We start from the raw sequence: 18,261 nt of genomic DNA, 5'->3' as shown, positions 1-18,261 counted from the left end.
ATGTTTTCAACTCCTAACGACGTCCCTGGTCCCCCCCAATGTTGACTTCATGGCTACAGCCTTGATGGTCTGAGACCCTGGTAAAAGTTGTCTGAGAGCTCAAATATCTTGGGCTGCCCAAAACTGCATGGTGCTCCTCTCCTTTTTTTCACTCTAAAATTGTACAAAACAAAAATAACACACTAATCATGCTTAAAACGTTGAAAAGCATGTTTCATCTTTAACTTTATGCTTTTTGGAGATCAGTTCATCTTCTACTCACTTAACTATTCACAGTAAATGAGATTTTGACCAGGGGTGCCCAAACTTTTGCATGCCAATATATATCTTTAAAAACTATTGGATCGGTTAAACTTTACAGATACATGATTCTATATGATGAATCAAGATGATTTTAGGTGATCCATTGACTTTTCATCTGGCAACACCAACAGGTTTCCCTTATCTGATTAACTATCTCAACAACTATTAGATGGATTGCCATGAAATTTGGGGACACACATTTATGTTCCCCTCAGAATGATTTGTAATAACTTTGGTAACCTTCTGACTTTTCATCTAGCGCCATCATCTGGTGAAAATTTCAGTTTGTCCAATGCTGAAGTTTATGACTACATATCTGAAAAGCTAATGATATTCTTACCAGTCTCAACTTTACTTTGAGTTCATCAAAAATTAGAAAATGTTAGCATGCTAACACGCTAAACTAAGATGAACATTGTAAACTTTATACCTGCTTAGCCTCAGCATGTTATCATTGTCATTGTGAGCATGCTGACATTAACATTTAGCTCAAAGCACAGCTGCGCCATACAGCCTCACAGAGCTGCAAGCATGGCCGTAGACTCTTATGACCCCATTTAAACAACCTATAGACCCCTTGAGTGCTGGTAAATAGTGATCACGTGACTCGATATGCATGCACAACAGGGCAGCAGTAAACATGGCAGAGCTGGGGAGATATGTGAAGTCGCTCAATCCCAAGGATCGGGAATGGTATTCAAACAAATTAATATTAGCCAACGGCGAAAGACTTCCGCATCCATATCCAAAGGAATGGGTGGACGATCCAACCAAATGGCCCACGATCCAGTGGCCAGATATTTATGCATATCCAAAAATATTTTTTCCAGCGGATGTCTTAGTTACAACATGATTGAGCTAATTGGAGTAGTTTCATGTTGTATCCGACAACGGGAGGCTTTTAACAGATGATGTCCTGATGTTAGCTTTGCTGCTGCTGTTAGCTGTCCCTGTCAGCTGATGCTTTCTAGACATCGTGATTTCCCAAAACTGAATAAATACCACACATAGCAACACAAAACTGCTTTGCTAGTTCAATCACGTTGTAACTAAGATATCTGCCGGAAAAAAATATGTTTTTCACGGGCCGGTTATTGAGTTTGTTTACATGGCGGTGGAAGCCATGAATGAGCTAACCCTCGTCTGCTGAGTTTTTTATTTTGTTGCTTTCTGTTGACGTCACATTCCGCCTTGAGTATATCCAATCAGCACCAAGTAACCCCCAAGCCCCAGCCAGGAGTTTTTCAGGGCCGTTCTGAGTACCTACTCCGGGGCAGGGACTTGTTTAGCCCCTGTAAAAATTCCGGAACTCTGTCCTTCGGGGGTGGTTACTGCGGTGGAGACACGCACCAACGGCCCCAGCCCCGTAAATTTACCCTGAAGTTCCTGCGGTGGAAACGGGCCTATAAGCTACAACTGCAGTGTGTTAAGATAGCCAGTAAATTACCTCTTATGCATTTGCTGGCAAGGCTCAGTTTTGTTGTCCTGTCATTTTGTTATCTGACATTGCAGGCTAGGGTCATGTTGCAGCCATGCAGCAGCAGTGCTCTTTAAGACTGAGCTCTATGTTAGGATGGGGAGGACAGAGAAGGCGTCCTGTACATCAGGACCGTGCATGTGGAAGATGTCCAGGAGAGAGGTCCAGCCAGCTCCACTGAAACAAATCAGCTTCCACAAACCAAAAAGGCTAGATGGTCTTCTCTGGTTAGCATTGAAGGATTTTTTGCCCTTTGGAATCCGGTAAAATTTAAGTTCTTTGTTTTTACTAGATCTGTTCTGGCATCCCACAACACAACAGGAAGACATGACAAAAAGTTAACGTTAATAAATTATATAAAGAAAAGATAACAAATCCGCTGCTCTCATACATGGGACTCGAGACTGTGGGCACAAAACTCCATCCAGCGTTTTGCCGCCCTGTTGTGCGCGCATCCTGTAGAGGCGATGACGTAGGTCTCGAAAGCGTCTATAGCACATGGTCTCTGAAGTGTATGGCGCAAGTGCATTCAGGTGTGTCACACTTCACTTTTGCTGTTTGAATAGTGCATAATCTGACTGCAAATGAAGGCAAAGGGGGCAAAGGGGTTTTATTTTGTCTCTTACTTAATCAAAGTGTGTTTTGAGTGTGACATGAATTCATCCAATTAGAGTGCCATCTCCCATTCCCCTTAAAAGCCAGGTTGCCTGCTGTTATTAATTAAATTGGAGAAGCTTGGAGTTTCCTGCTGAGAGTAATGCAGTAAGAGCAGTGATGTCACTGCAGCAAATATTGTGGGATATCTGAGCAGCAAAACTAAAAACTGTATTCACAAACTTGACAGAGGAAACATAATTAAACTTTTAGCTTCTGACAGAATCAAAGACAAGCTGATCCTGTAAATGCACACAGCATCTCTCTTAATGTGAAGTCAGATAGCAGCTCTGCTCTTATCTCTGCTATTTTCAAACTTTGCATGCACCACCTCATTTTAAAAGCTACATGCCTATGAGCGTACAGATGGGCACAAGTGCATTTGCTTCTTCCACAGCATGGGTGCTGGCAGTGAAAATGACAACTGCATTGGCCTGAAACTAGCAATGACATTTGCACTGCACTGTGCGCCAGGTGTACAACATGGCCCTTGGTCTTGTACAGTCATCTGTAACTGTTTTAGAAGGCAATGGCATGTCATCCTGCCAATAGAGGTGACAGATCAGAATATGCTCATATGGGTTGTTTATATGAGCAATGACAACATACTTTGCCATTTAGTTTGGATGACTTGTTGAAATTTGTGGACACATGACACAAATCTGTATACAGTAAATCAGTGTGACCTGTGAGTCTTTCTGCCTCACCCAGTTTGTAGCTATGACCAATATCATTTTGAGATTTCTCCTTCAATAAGGCAGTTGTTTCCTTTATGACTTTGCCTTCTTGCAGACTGAACAATGTCCTGTCCTCTCTGTCCAAAAAGATATCTTCTGAGCTGGAAGGGTGACAAGCACAGGACAAGACACAGTATTTTTATATGCTCTATTGTAAAATGATTTAATGTATGTTTTGTTAATATGGCTAACACAGTAATACTCCTGCACCCACTTGTAAATGTCCGTGGATGGTTTCACCAGGCTTGTCTTGACCAGACCCACTTCTCCTGTCGCCTCCTTCCTCCCTGTGAACCAATCAAAGCAGGACACCAGAAGCCCCACAATGATGATGCGATCGCCGGATACCACACTCAGCTCATCTGGGCCCTCAGCATCATACTCCTCTGTGGCCAGACAGGTTCCTCTGGCTGAACAAAGGAGGAGGATAACATGAGACTAGTTAAATCATAACTTTAAGTACCACTCTTTGGCTTTCATTTAAAGTGCAGGATATTAAAGCAGCTCAAAAGTCAAGTTGAAATGTCAATTTAAATAGAAATAGAAATTAATTTCTCTTATTTTATATCATTAGGTTTTCTGCACTTACCAAACTGCAGAGGGAAGTCACAGGCAGGTTTCCCATCACCAACTAAAATGCTCTCTGCACAGGATTTGAGAAACCATCTGTGGACAGATGGGATCATGTGAGCATCTTATATGTATACTGTATAGTCACAGATCAGTGACACCAGTAACAATCACCTATATGAGACTGTTAGTCCGCACAGTGTGTGTTGATGTGACAGCTGTGTGTTAATGTGACTCACTGATAAAAAGGGACGACCAGCTCCAGAGCAGGTTTGGGTGCTGTCCCTCTGGCTCCGTCAGCCAGGCAGAGGACTGTCCATCCTGAGCCCAGGAAGGGAGGCTCAAACTGGGCTATATCTCCCTGCTCCAGGTACAGGTCACCTCCAGAGGTGGAGCTGTCAAACATCTGGTTGGTACTACAACTAGCAAACAATGAACCTGAAGACAGAGAAATAGTAAGTGTGTGTGTGTGTGTGTGTGTGTGTGTGTGTGTGTTTGTGTGAAATAGTTCAGGCAGGACATGATGTCAAGCTCAGCTCACATCCCAGCTACATCAGCTGATCTCAAACAGCCCAATCAACTGTTGGATCAGCTGATTGATGGAAGGGAGTCAGCTGATAGATCACCATTCCTTTGTATGCAACTAACGCCCTATTTAAACTGCTCTGGCCTGCCCACTGTTGCTGCCTCCTCAGTAAACCGCTTTGCTCTCTCTGTCTCCGGCTTTCCTTGTTTGCACATGGAAGGGCAGAGAGGTTTGCTTTCTCCACCTCTGGCTTTCTGCACACACCTAAGAAAGGCAGAGAGGCCCCAGAACGGAGCCATACCGCCAAATATAATACTGCAAATGGAAATAAAGTTTTCTTTGACTAAAGTGGTCCTGACCTATTCCATTTTTATTCTATTTTTAACATCACAAAATATAATGATGATAAAGTTAAGCCTTATTTTTCAGTTGTATATTATTTACTAGATCATTTTGAGGTAATTATTGGTGCAAGAAGCAAACTTATTATACAGTAGTTTTTGGGTAATAAGCATGTTCTGATTTGAGTGACTGAAGTAATATGCAAGAGCAGCACAAAAAGCTGAACTCTGTCAAACCTTCCTGCATGAGGATGCCTTTGTAGATCAGGTTAAGAGTTTCCTCCTGAATGGAAACCTCGATTGCGATGTCTTCCTCCAAAGAATTGAGCCAGAATTTCTGGTCGAACAACAAATTCTCCATACACTGACCCAGGAAACCTAGAGGGGAGGAGGTGAGGGCACAAGTGACGTCATTTTTACTTACAGCAGCAACAGCAGTGGCAGCACAATTCCAAACCTACCTAGAGTGTAATATGTGGTGAACTTCCATATTTCCTCAAATGTTTTGAATGTCACAAGAATCACTTTTTCTTCACTGTTGATGGAGATGAGATTAGTGGATAGCTCCTACAGAGAAAAGAAAAGGGTTAATAAATGATACCTCTGTATTGATATTTCTGATGTGAATGTCATTTTTTTTCAAGAATATGTCCGTGAGTAAATATAGTCTTCTTTTGGTTCAAGCTTCACCTCCAAATTATGTATACTATTTAAAATACACTGCAAAACAGTATAACACCAAGTCAGTTAAACTTCAATCTGTCTATTTGGGAACCTTCCTGACTGATTCTTCTCTAGTTTTGTGTTCTGCTAGTGTCCTTGTCTCTAGCATGAGGCGGTACCAGCAGCCCAATCACATTGCACAGGTAGTCCAGCTTCTCCAGGATGGTACATCCATACATGCAGTCACATGAAGGTTTGCTGTGTCTCCCAGCACAGTCTCAGGAGCATGAAAGAGATACCAGGAGACCAGCCATTACACGAGGAGAGCTAGACAGGGCTGTAGAAGGGCATCAACCCAGTGGCAGGACTCGTATCTGCTCCTTTGTGCATGGAGGAACAGGAGGAGCACTACCAGAGCCCTGAAAAATCATGACCTCCAGCAGGCTACTGGTGTGCATGTTTATGACAAATCAATCGGCATCGATCAACTGGCATTTGCCATGGAACACCAGAATCCGCAAGTCTGCCATTGACACCATGTTCTCTTCACAGGTAAGAGCGGGTTCACACTGAGCACATGTAACAGGTGTGAAAGAGTCTGGAGACGCCATGGTGAATGTTACTCTGCCCATAACATCATCCAGCATGATCGGTTTGGTGGTGGGTCAGTGATGGTCTGGGGAGGCATATCCTTGGAGGGAGCCAATGGTACCTTGACTGCTGTTAGCTACCAGGATAAAATCCTCACAGTAACTGTCAGACCTTACGCTGGTGTGGTGGGCCCTGGATTCCTCCTGGTGCAGGAGAATGCCTGGCCTCATGTGGCCAGATTGTGGAGGCATTTCCTGGATGACAAAGGCATTGATGCCATTGACTGGCCCTCTTGATCCTCTGACCTAAATCCAACTGAGCACCTATGGGATGTTACGTATTGGTGCATCGGATGCCACCAAGTACCACCACGGATTGTCCAGGAGCTCACTGATGCCCTGATCCAGGTCTGGAGGAGATCCCCCAGGACACCATCCACCGACTCATCAGGAGTATGCCCAGACATTGTTGGGAGTGCATACAGGCACACTGGGGCCGTACACACTACTGAGTCACATCATGAGTTGCCATGATAAAATTTACGGAAGTTGGATCAGCATGTGATTTCAGTTTTGAGGGGGTTGTAATAAGACTATACTAATAAACGTTCCACTTGTACACATATACTGTATATGTATACACATGCCTACATATATCCATATAAAGCACAAACAGATACATCAATACATGTATGCACATATCACTCCTCCTTCCTAATGTAGTAAGTGTTTGTTTTTGTCAACGACGTGCTCAGATTGTTGCTCAGATGTGCTCAGATTGTTGGTGATTTCGGGAAAAATCCCGAAATCACCATTGCCAGTTCCACCAAACTCCATATAAATAAACAGTAATTTAACCACATATAGAGCCAGCATATTTTCACATCTGACTGGGTGAATTAAGGGTTTATTTCAACAAAAACAAAATTGGTGATTGTTGGAACACTGGAAAGACGAACCAAGATGTTTTTTGAGATTTTTATTTTGTTTCTGTCGACTTTGAATGAAGTGTGTTTTACGATGATAAAATTACCGTTAAATGGAGTCTGGTGAGTTTGGCAATGGTTATTTCAGGGCTGTTTCTGTTGAAACAAAAAGATCTTACTCTTTAACAAAAAGGTGTATCTCTGTGGGGATCCTCTCCATAATATTGTCAGACACTCAGATAACAATCTGAGCCTGTCAGTGACAAAAACAATCACTTTTAGCAGACGTAAATTGACCGAGTAAATTGCCCAGAGTGGTTACATTACAGCCTGTTTTTGCCGCTGCTCTCGCTCAATACTGGACCAATTTCAAAACTTATATCTATTACTCACTTAGACACAAAAACATGGGAAAATAGGGCCCAGGTTAAAAATGACCAAAGTTACTCTTTAAATTGGTCTTTGCATCAATGTGGTAACTGTAACACTGTGCATCAATAATGACCATTACTGAACGACTGGTGGTTTAAGAAGTTTCAAAATCAACTACAATCACTATTCTCCAGGACGGATAAAATTACTAACTTGTAGCTTCTAACCACCAAAAGAATATATTTTGGTAGAAGTATCCTTTTAACCTTTATCACAAAACTTTAAGCTGCTTAGATTCTGGCCACTAGAAGGCAGAACTGCAACTCACTTAGACAGACAGCCGTTACAGTATGATTCATTTATAATATATGGAGGAAGTGGACTTTTGCACAACTTAAATTGCCAAATTGTAGGGGTGTGTGTGTGTGTGTGTGTGTGAGTGTGTGTGCGTGTCATGAGCTTTACCATGAATAGAGCGTTGACCTTGGTGCTGTCAGCTTGCAGAATGCGCAGTTTCCCTCTCAGCATTTCCTGTGACTCCTCATCTGCAGGAAGGCGGTCAGGACCCCTGACCACATCCAGCAGCACTGGCAGAGCTGAACACACAACACAGCGACACTATGCCAAATGTTCCACTTACTACACATCCTGAACACAGATGTAACCACATTGAAGGGATTGTTATCAAAACACTTCATAAGATAACATAGTATGTAATGGTGTCTGACTTTGTCCTGTTTTACACAGAGATCCTGCTATAGAGCCTCTATGAAGTCCCTAATTTACGCCTCTTTTGCATTTTTACACAGAACCAAACCACAGCAGCATCATGCCACTCCAGTGTGTGATTTTAGACAGCATGCCGACATCCCAAAAACAAAAAAAGCGTGAAGGGCGTGACATGTAACACAACAGTGTCAGCCTTTATTGTGATATACAGTGGATATAAAAAGTCTACAAATCCCTGTTAAAATATCAGGTTTTTGTGATGTGAAAAGATGAGACCAAGATAAATCATTTTAAAACTTTTTTCACCTTTAATGTAAATTATAACCTGTACAATTCAGTTGAAAAATAAACAAATCTTGTAGGGGGAAGAACACAAAAAATTAATAACTTATAGTAACCTGGTTGCAAGTGTGTGCACCCTTAAACTAATACATTCAAACTCATGTTAAATTGTAGTCAGTACACACCTTCCATCAATTAAAGTGACTCTGACTCTAAATAAAGTTCAGCTGTTCTCGTAGGATTTTCCTCATATTTACTGAGTTGCATCTTACATTTTAAGCTGTGATCTACAAAGAGCTAACAAAACATCAAAGCAGTCTCATTGCTGAAAGGTTTTGGTCAGGAGAAGGGTACAAAATAATTTCCACAGCATTAGATATACCAAGGAACACGACAGTCATCAACAAGTGAAAAAAATACAGAACAGCAGTGACATTACCAAGAACTGGACGTCCCTCCAAAATTGATGAAAAGACAAGACGAAAACGGGTCAGGAAGATTGCCAAGAGGCCAACAGCGACACTGGAGGAGCTGCAGGAATTTCTGGCGAGTACTGGTTGTGTACTACATGTCACAATGATCTCCCATATTCTTCGTATGTCTGGACTATGGGGTAGGGTTGCAAGACGGAAGCCTTTTCTTACAAAGAAAAACATCCAACTCTACTACATTTTGTAAGAAAACAAACAAACAAAAAACCCATAAAATTTCCAAAAAGCATGTGGGAAAATGTGTTATGGTGTTACGGCCACCGCCGCCGTACCCCTGCCTCATAGTTTAACTTGATATATAGTTGTGTGTTTTATGCTGAGCAGGCTGTATGATCCCCTGCATCTGATTGGCTCACGCTGAGGAGGTGTGCCTTCCCCCCACCTTCCATCTCATGGCCGCGTCTCCTTCATTTGGATTGGCATGGTGCCACATCAGCTCCACCAATCCCCAGGCTGCAGTTGAGGAGCAAGGCTATATAAGCCTCAGCCAGATCATCAATCGGGAGGCTGTAGAGCAGCTTGCCAAACGTGTCTCTTGAGTTATGTAAATGTTAATGTGGCATTAACTTGAATGATTGAAGTATATGAGGCACTAGATAGATAGGACTGGGCTAGGTAAAGTAAGGTTCAATAACTGATTGCACTATCGATACTGATACTGATAGGTATCTCTACTGTTTAGACACACTAGGTTAAGGGGTGCTGCTCTAATTGTGTTATGTTTTGAACCAGTCTAGAGTTAGTTAGCGATTTTGTTTCTTGCTTTTGATTTATTTAGTCTCCTTATTAATACTCTAGTTTTGGTTCTATTTGTTTCTTTAAGTTGAGCAGCATCCATCAGCCCTTTCCTTTAGCTTCGCCTCACAATTTCTGTTTGCCAAACCTTGTTTAATAAATAATTTTACTTTTACCAACTACAACTGGTTTATGTTGCTTCCCTTTTCCCACCACGAGCTAGGGGTCGTAACATATGGTCTGATGAAACCAAGGTCGAACTTTTGGGCCATAGTTCCAAAAGGAATGCCTGGCGCAAAAACAACACTGTGCTTCACCAAAGAACACCATACCCATGGTGAAGCATGGTGGTGGCAGCGTCATGCTTTGGGGTTGTTTTTGTTCAGCTGGAACTGGGGCTTTAGTCAAGGTGCAGGGAAGGGATGGGGGAAAAAAATTGATACAGCGTGTATCACAATATTTTTGTTTGTTAATATCGTATTGTTACACAGACATTACAAATACAAATGATATTTTTTGGTAGCCTACTGGAATAATATAATCTGTTGCTTTTTCAGCTACAGATACATTTTGTTGTGATAAAAATGACTGAAGTGAGATGAACAGAGTAACATCTTTTTTTCATTCAATAAAACTGTTGAGTTTCCTTTGGGGACATAATTTACCTCTGGAAAAAAAAGTAATAACTTGCAATATACTGCAATATAATATTGTATCATAACTAATGTATTATAATAATATAATATCATGGGGCCTCTGGTGAGTCCCACTGCTAGTTTTACCTTTTAAGCATGACTATGACCCAAAACATACATCCAAATGAACAAAAGAATGGCTTCACCAGAAGAAAATTAAAGTTTTGGAGTGGCCCAGCCAGAGCCCAGACCTAAATCTAACTGAAAATCTGAAGAGGGAAGTGCACAGGAGATGTCTTCACAATCTGACAGAGTTGGAGCGCTTTAACCAGGAAGAGTGGGCAAATGCTGTGAAGTTAAGATGTGGCATGCTGATAGACTCTTACCCAAAAAGACTGAATGCTGTTATGCAATAAAAATATACTTAAATCAGGTATTAGTTTATGGATGTGCACATTTATGCAACCAAGTTATAATAGGTTTTCATTTTTTAATTTTTTTTCCCTCAAAAAGATTTGTTTGTTTTATAACTGAATTGTACAGGTTGTAAGTCACATGAAATGATTTATCTTGGTCTCTTTTTTAAACATCACAAAAATCTCTAGTGGCCACAAAAAACTTTAAAATCTCCCTGTGCCACCCATGATTCCGTCCCGCTGGTTGTCTTGTTTATACAGAATTCGTTTTAGAGCTGTTATTACCTTTGTTCTACGCTCAGATACAAGGCAACTCTGTCCCCTCTGCAATCGTACCTTTTCTACAGAACTGCGAGGCAGAATAATGGCGCGATATTCCTGCTTCGAACAGACAGTGTAAAAGGGGCCTCTGAGTGGTTTGGTGGAGTTATCGGATGCTATAATGAGACCAGGAAGTGCATCATACCATAACCTATTTTAATTTAAGCTCATGTAACTTAACTTTTACTTAAATAAACTTGCAGTAAAATATAGATTCATTTTTAAAGCATCAACAGCAATAGTGTACATCTCCACAAGCAGAGTAATTTGCTATGTTTCTAACCTCAAAGGCAGTTAGACAAACACCTCTCTTGTTAATGTTTGTTAAAAAAAAAAGAATGAGCTGAGCAGTTTCTGCCACTTAACTAGTGTAATAAAACAAGATCCACAATCCAGTGTTACAATAAAGGGAGCTTTTTTCAAATACAAGTTATAATTGAATAGAACAGTATTATAAGAAAAGGGTTAAGGTTATCCTATATGCCCAAACATGCTAATTTTAGCTATAGAGGGTTCAGGATAGAAAATATTAAGCAAGATATGGACACTATTAAAAAAATAAAAATGTACGTTGTTGTTTTGTGGTGTGGTTGTGGTGAATGTTTAGATGGATAGGGTTAGATTTCCACAATAAAAGCCAACCCACACACTATTAAAACATTGACACTGAGCTCCCTTGGCTGCCTATGAGCTCATCTAGTGATCTGAGTCAATAATAACAATGTGTGACTGACTCACAGATTAATAAGTGACTCCAGAGGAACACAGAGGTTCAAGGTATAAACCACTTCCAATTTTCCCACATGACTTTTCACTGAGGTCACTTCAGTTTTACAGGTCAGGTGTTCTATTATGACTCGTCGAGGTTGACAGTTCTACTAAAGGCGATATTTTAATCATTACTTCGTTTTTTTTAATATCCTCTCCAACATAACAAATATCAAAATCTAATGATCACAAAGACATTTTGTGCGTTGTATAAGATTTCTGTCCAGTTGACTTATTATCCCTACCCCATGGTGTCACCTTAACTTAGTCTGTACACAAAACACGTGCAAAAGACAAAAACTCGATATTTGATAGTAACACTAGCAGACTACATCCTTGCTAGCAGCTCTGTGAGGCTGTTAATAGAAATGTGTTTTGAGCTAAGTGCTTACATCACCATGCTAAGATGCTCACAGTGACAATACTGACATATTTAGCAGGTATAAAATTAACCATCTCAGTATACTATGTTTGCATGCTAAATCAGCACAAAACACAAAGTGTAGCCGAGGCTGATGGGGATGTCATTAGTTTCAGTGACTTTGCCCTCCCCTGGGCACCATGAATATCTGTTCCAAACTTTATAGACATGCATCCAATAGAGTGCTGCAGAAATGAGTCTTAAAACCAGGAGATGAGTTAACATTTTAGCACTCCTGATTCCCTCATCTCGAATTCAGTGGGGGTTTTTTTAACGGGTTTTTGGTTAGATGCCTGAAATAAAGTCTGTGGTCAACACAATCTTAAGAGAGTTTTATAGTTTGTTCCCATTGTTTTTTTTAAAGTTATCTTTATTACTTTTTCAATTTATACAAGAAAAGCATTGTACAAAAACATAAAAGCACCTCATATTATACAGAACATGGTGAACAAAAACCCCCACACAGTGAAAAAACAAACAAACAAACAAACAAATAAGTAAAAATAAATTCAAAGAAGATTTATATGAAGTACAGAAATATGTAACAACATAAGGGAAAAAAAACACCCCATACAACAACATTGAAAGCTCAAATTGACAGTTGAAGGAATATATCCAGGCATTACAGTGTTACTATATGGTGTTTGGTTGATACCAAAACTCAAGTGTGGTTCTTTCTAGGAATGACTGACCAGATAAGTCCATAGAGGCCCTTCTGTAGAGTCTGTGCACTCTCCATACCAATGTAATTCAAAAAGGGGTTCCAAGTTTTATAAAATAACAGAGGTTTGTCCTTAAGCCAGTAGGTCATTGCTGCCAGAGGAATAAGTTCCATTATACCCTGTAACCCTGTGAGAGCTTAGGAGGTTTGTCAGAGATCCACTGGAATAGGATACACTGTCTGGCACCAAACAGAAGAACATCAAGCAGTCTCAGTTTGTTCCCATTATGAATGTTGATGCTTTTATGTGTCTTTAAAAAAGCAGTTGCTAACAAGTGGCTAAATGAAACTACAGAATGTCATCACATAGAACACGGCTCTCCAGCCTCGTTGTGGTGGTTTCTACTTCTGGCAATTTCATTTATGCTTCAAAAATCATAAAAGTAGTGTCTATTTGTGAAGATTATCTTGCTGAACAAAACGTGTATCATAAATGCTTGTTTGCTACAGAGCTTATGTTCTGTAATAATCCAATATACAATGGAAAAATCCCACAGGCTTTTGACAAGGGAACCAGGGAAATGCTAACTTTCACACCGGGCAACAGAAAAACACCATCTCTGTAGCGCTCTATAGAGTTTGGACTTTTGAGGAAACATTAGGGGCTGGAACCCCAAAAAGTCATCCCCCTGGCTCTGCCTATGCTCAATAGAATAAACCCTAAAGACTCTGAAGATCTTCTAAAGTTTCATCTAGCTCAAGTATCTCATCTATGGAGCCATGGATTGGCACATAACCTTGCATGAATGTTCAGCATTACCAGGCGATGAATCCTACCAACTTTAGTATTCTCAGGTCATAATTTCCAATTGTCCAGTACTTTGTTTTATGAACAAGTGCCTAATGACAATTCCCATAAGCCTCAACGGTACTTTATGCTTAATGCTAATTTGCAAATGTTAGCATGTTAACATGCTAATCTAAGATTGTGAACCAGTGGGTATTATACTTGCCAAACACCAGGATATTAGCATTGTCATGGTGAACACGATAGCAGTCACTAACCACCACCATTTTTACACTGACTTCACCTTGTCTGATAACAATCCTAAAGAAACTTTGAATCAGTCTTACAATTTTGTTTTTAGGCTCTAAAGCCCCATTCAACAGGATTTATTTCTCTAGATGAGGTTTGAGCACAAATTTTTAAAGAGTAGCTCAGTCTGTAGTCTGTTTAAGTCCGGCAGGGACCATGGTATGGAGTGTGGACTGGTAGCGGGAGAGGAGCAAGTTCAACCAACCACAGAACATTTTCACACTAAACACAGCTTTACAGCTTCATTATGATGGCAATGTGAAGTCATGTGACCGTGGTGTAGTTTATTTATAGCCTAACATTAGCTTTTGCCTCTGGTGATTTCATTTACACTTCAAAAATTGTAAAGGCGGCGTTAATTTGTGAAGATTATCTTGCTGAACAAAATGTGTAAGTACCATAAATGTTAGTTTGCCACAGAACTTATTTACTGTAATGATGCAAAACCCAGTGGTAAAATCATACCCCATAGGCTTTTTGATGAGGAAACCAGGGCTCCACTAACTTCCATGTTGGCATAAATGCCATCCCTTCACCACTCTACAGGTGTTATTTCAGTCTGGACCTAACGGGTGAAGTGACCAATAGTGGCAGTAGCGGCAAGTCAAAAAGAAACAAAAAACAAAAAAACAGGTACCTGTTGGGAAGTTTTCCTCGCATGCTGACGCAGTTCCCTTTAGACTTGCAGCGTCTCTGGAGAAACCACGCACTGTTGAGAACATGAAGACACTGATGTAACCAAAATTGCAGGTGGCTTATTTTTATTTAAGGCACTATTACAGAACTCATGTGGCATTTCCTTCCAATACAGGAAAGAAACAGAAAAGCAAAAAGGAACACACACCATGGACTCTGCAGGTACCGTTTGCAGTATAACAATTTTAATCTGAAAACAGAACCTAACAATTTCTGACATTGTGAAGTTCTCTAAATGCTCCAGTGCTGCTCAGATCAGATTGTGATTGTGTTGGGCAGCCTCCAGGTGTGACTATGAATTAAACACTAATACTCCACTAATTAACCCATCAACAATTATGTAATGTAGGTATTCTAATGGAATTTTTACGGAAAAATAAACAAAGTTATTGCGTACTCTTACTTGACTGTGGACTTTTGAGTTTCACTGTACAGAATGATGTACTGTAGAAGGAAATGTTAAAGGGGCTCTATGCAAAATTAAGAGCGTAGGACTTGTCTGGACATGGTTCTCAACACGGAGATACTCTACTATATCTTAATATAGCAATTAGTGGTTTACTGCTATATTAATGCTCTGAATGTTGCATACAGATAATTTAAATCCTAGTTTAACTCCTGGACATATACAGCAGGATTTCTGACATCACAACCAGTGTTGGGCAGTAACGCGATTTTAGTTCAGTTAGGACCACTTTAGTTAAAGACAATTTTATTTCCATTTGCAGTATCATATTTGGTGGCATGGTTCTGTTCTGGGGCCTCTCTGCCTTTCCTTGGTGGAGAGAGCACACTTCTCTGCCCTTCCATGCACCCCTGTGGAAAGCCTTAAAGCAGAGAAAGCACATATCTCTGCCCTTCCATGTGTAAACGAGGAAAGACTGAGGCAGAGAGAGCAAACCTCCCTGCCCCTCCATGCAGCAGCAAAGACCCCCCCGGGAACCAATCAGAGCAAACATCAGTGACAAACAGAAATGACATTGATAAGTCAGACACAACATGAAAGCTGGGGTGGAGGCAGGTTGCAAAGTGGCTTGCAGAGGAAGCAGCAACAGTAGGCAGGCTACAGCAGTTTAAACAAGGTGCCCTGAGTGACAAAGCAGCAGTTTAGAAGATGGAAACGCTTACCTTAGTGACTGGGAATATTCCCATTACTTTGATTTTGTTGGGAGGAAAAACAACAAGAACACTGTTGCTGCAAGTAGTCATACTAAAACTCTTTCCACTGTAGAAAACATTTCCTTCTGTCTGAAATAGAGATGCACGATATCAGCACGTCATTGGTGTCAGCCGATACTGGCTTGAAAATGAACTATTGGAATCGGCCATCATGCTGATAATATCAGCACGTCATCTGTATCGGCCAATATTGGCTTAAAAATGAACTATCAGAACTGGCCAATATACTTTTTCTTAATTTGCACAATGAATAAATATTACATACATTAAAAAGTATTGTATGTCATGTCTCCATCTGCTGGTGGGCCATCATGTATAATATGATGTTAAATCTACTACAGAAGAGACTTTATGATCACTATAATTAGGTAGGGGAAAAGTGGATATATCGATATTGGTTATCAGTCAAATGAGTTGTTGCATATTGGATATCGGCAAAAAATTCAATATCATGCATCCCTAGTCTGAAACACTTGCTATAACTGACAGCACAACAATGTGAAGCTCCAGGAAATACATCCCACCAAAGGTTAGCCCTTCTTAGCCGCAGAGGTCGGCTGTAGTGCTAAACAACCAAAACCAGGTTTTACTCATGGGCAGCTGCAGGATGCAAAGAAGTAATGAAGTATGTGGATGGATATGTTATGGATGAAATGTTACCCCATAATTGACTCTCCATGTTTTAGGCAGAGCCTTAGGAAAATACAGGTCACACACAGCTGTTACCACTTAATTAAATTAAATTACCACTTGTATAACGGAAAAGTAATATAACGAGAAATGTAACGAATTACTGTTAGCAGGGAGCAATCAGTAACATCATGTTATTACTTTTTTAAAGAGTGATGCATAATGAGTAGTGGATATCACCGGAGGATCCACAATACGATATTATCATGATGCTTAAGTCACGATTAGCAATTTTAAATATGTTGTGATATGCTGAGTATTGCGATAAAACATACTGCAATATATAACCTTTTTCAATTGTAAATTATGTCTCCAAATGAAAACTTTGTCAATATTAGTTTTACTTAATAAGAAAAAGTTTGCAGTCATTTTTGCAGCGGCAGCAAGATGTATCTGGTTGGACTGAAAAAAACAATTGGTTATATTATTCTCGTAGGCTACTAATGTTTAATTTGTATTTGTCATATTAAAAATTTATATTATAAAAAAATATATATTTGGTCCTGTGTGACATTACAATATTACCACACAAAAATATTGCAACACCATGCTGTATCGATTTTTTCCCCCGCACCATTCAGGAGTGGCTTTCATTTTGGTCCATTTTAAATGGTGTTACCGATTAAAAACAAACAAAAAAAAATTTAAGCACAGGAGATAAATGTAACCCATCAGTGTATCCAAACAAAATATCATACAGACAAAAATTATAATAAAGGCTAACATCATTTAAGCTCATTTCTTCCACTAAATAATTTTGAATATTAGGCTACATAAAGTTTTTAATCAGTTGACATATTGTCAGAATTTTATCACATTGCTCTGGCTTTGAACTTCCTATTATAGATCTACGGAGACAGCCTACCCGTTCTGCTGTGTCGGTTTGATTTCTCCGCCACCTCCCGGTGCTGCTCGCCCTCTGGAGAGATTTTTCTCCGGTTCCCACGACTGCCGGCGTCTCGGTCCCACCTGGCTGACATGTCCAATACAACTGTCCAGTGTCCCCGTTCCCCTGTGATCAGTCAACGCCTCACCATCCTCACGTGCTTCTGCCAACAAAAGTTGTGCGCCAGTACAGGAGACAGGAGTGTCAGACTCACCACAGTACCTGACCTGGCGGTTCCTTTCAAAATAAAAGTCCTACAGTATTTACAAAAACTTCACGACCTTGACTGACCTGTAGAGGAATGGTTTGCAGATTTTTTTAACTGTGTCTAATGAAAATGAATGCACACTGAGGTCAAAACTAACAGAAAGGTTCCTTGCTTTGACAGAAGAGGTTAGCAACTTATTTCTGAAAAGGAGATTGTTTAAATATATTGTTGGAATTCATATTTGAATAAACCTTTGGATAACGTGCATTGCTGAATATGGCCTTTGTATTCTAATGCTATGCTGGTTAATAGAGTATGTTTTGTTATAATTAGCCAATAAAAAAGACAAACTGAATGATACCTCTTCAAAACAGTATGAACCTCGAGAAGATTCAATTTATTTAAATGACTAATAATGATAATAATAATAATAATAATAATAACAACAACCATTCATGCTCACATTCCCGCCTATGGCCAATTTAGAGTCAATATTGACCTAACCTGCATGTCTTTAGACTGTGGGAGGAAGCCTGAGTACCCTCAGAAAATCCACGCTGACACGGGGAGAACAAGCAGGCTCCACATAGAGGGGGTCCCCCACCCCGGTTTTTGAGCCCCCCAACCCTGGGTTCATACCAGGACCCCTTTTGCTGTGAGGCCACAATGCTAACCGCTGCACCATAATACTAATAATACTAATACTACTACTACTACTACTACTAATATACTACTAATGATGATAATGATGGTGATAATTATTATTATTATTGTTATTATTATTATTCAGTGGGCTATTTAGGATGTCTTATGAAAAAAAAAACCCTACATTTAAACAAGTTAACAGTTGACTAAACATTTTGGATACTTAGACTCAGTATTTTTTTG

The 18,261-nt window shown here is 40.1% G+C and overlaps 1 protein-coding gene across 2 annotated transcripts in view; it reads right to left on the bottom strand.

The window, feature by feature from the left end:
- The window catches only part of sh3tc1 (SH3 domain and tetratricopeptide repeats 1), a 35,257-nt gene extending 17,879 nt beyond the window's left edge, over positions 1–17,378 (bottom strand). The window contains exons 1-9 of one of the 2 annotated variants that reach the window (XM_033651652.2): positions 17,145–17,378; positions 14,352–14,423; positions 7,625–7,755; positions 5,070–5,175; positions 4,846–4,986; positions 3,981–4,179; positions 3,761–3,837; positions 3,386–3,581; positions 3,142–3,272 (exon numbers count right to left, since the gene is read on the bottom strand). In XM_033651652.2, the coding sequence (XP_033507543.2) occupies positions 3,142–3,272; positions 3,386–3,581; positions 3,761–3,837; positions 3,981–4,179; positions 4,846–4,986; positions 5,070–5,175; positions 7,625–7,755; positions 14,352–14,423; positions 17,145–17,259 (1,168 nt within the window). In that variant the 5' untranslated portion in view covers positions 17,260–17,378. The remainder of the gene's footprint in view (positions 1–3,141; positions 3,273–3,385; positions 3,582–3,760; positions 3,838–3,980; positions 4,180–4,845; positions 4,987–5,069; positions 5,176–7,624; positions 7,756–14,351; positions 14,424–17,144) is intronic. The other variant, XM_033651651.2, reaches the window with a different exon arrangement.
- Positions 17,379–18,261: the final 883 nt, after the last annotated feature.

This window comes from Epinephelus lanceolatus, chromosome 22 (genome assembly GCF_041903045.1).
Source record: "Epinephelus lanceolatus isolate andai-2023 chromosome 22, ASM4190304v1, whole genome shotgun sequence".
Classification (NCBI taxonomy): domain Eukaryota; kingdom Metazoa; phylum Chordata; class Actinopteri; order Perciformes; family Serranidae; genus Epinephelus; species Epinephelus lanceolatus.
This window is presented reverse-complemented; position numbering and strand designations above follow the sequence as displayed.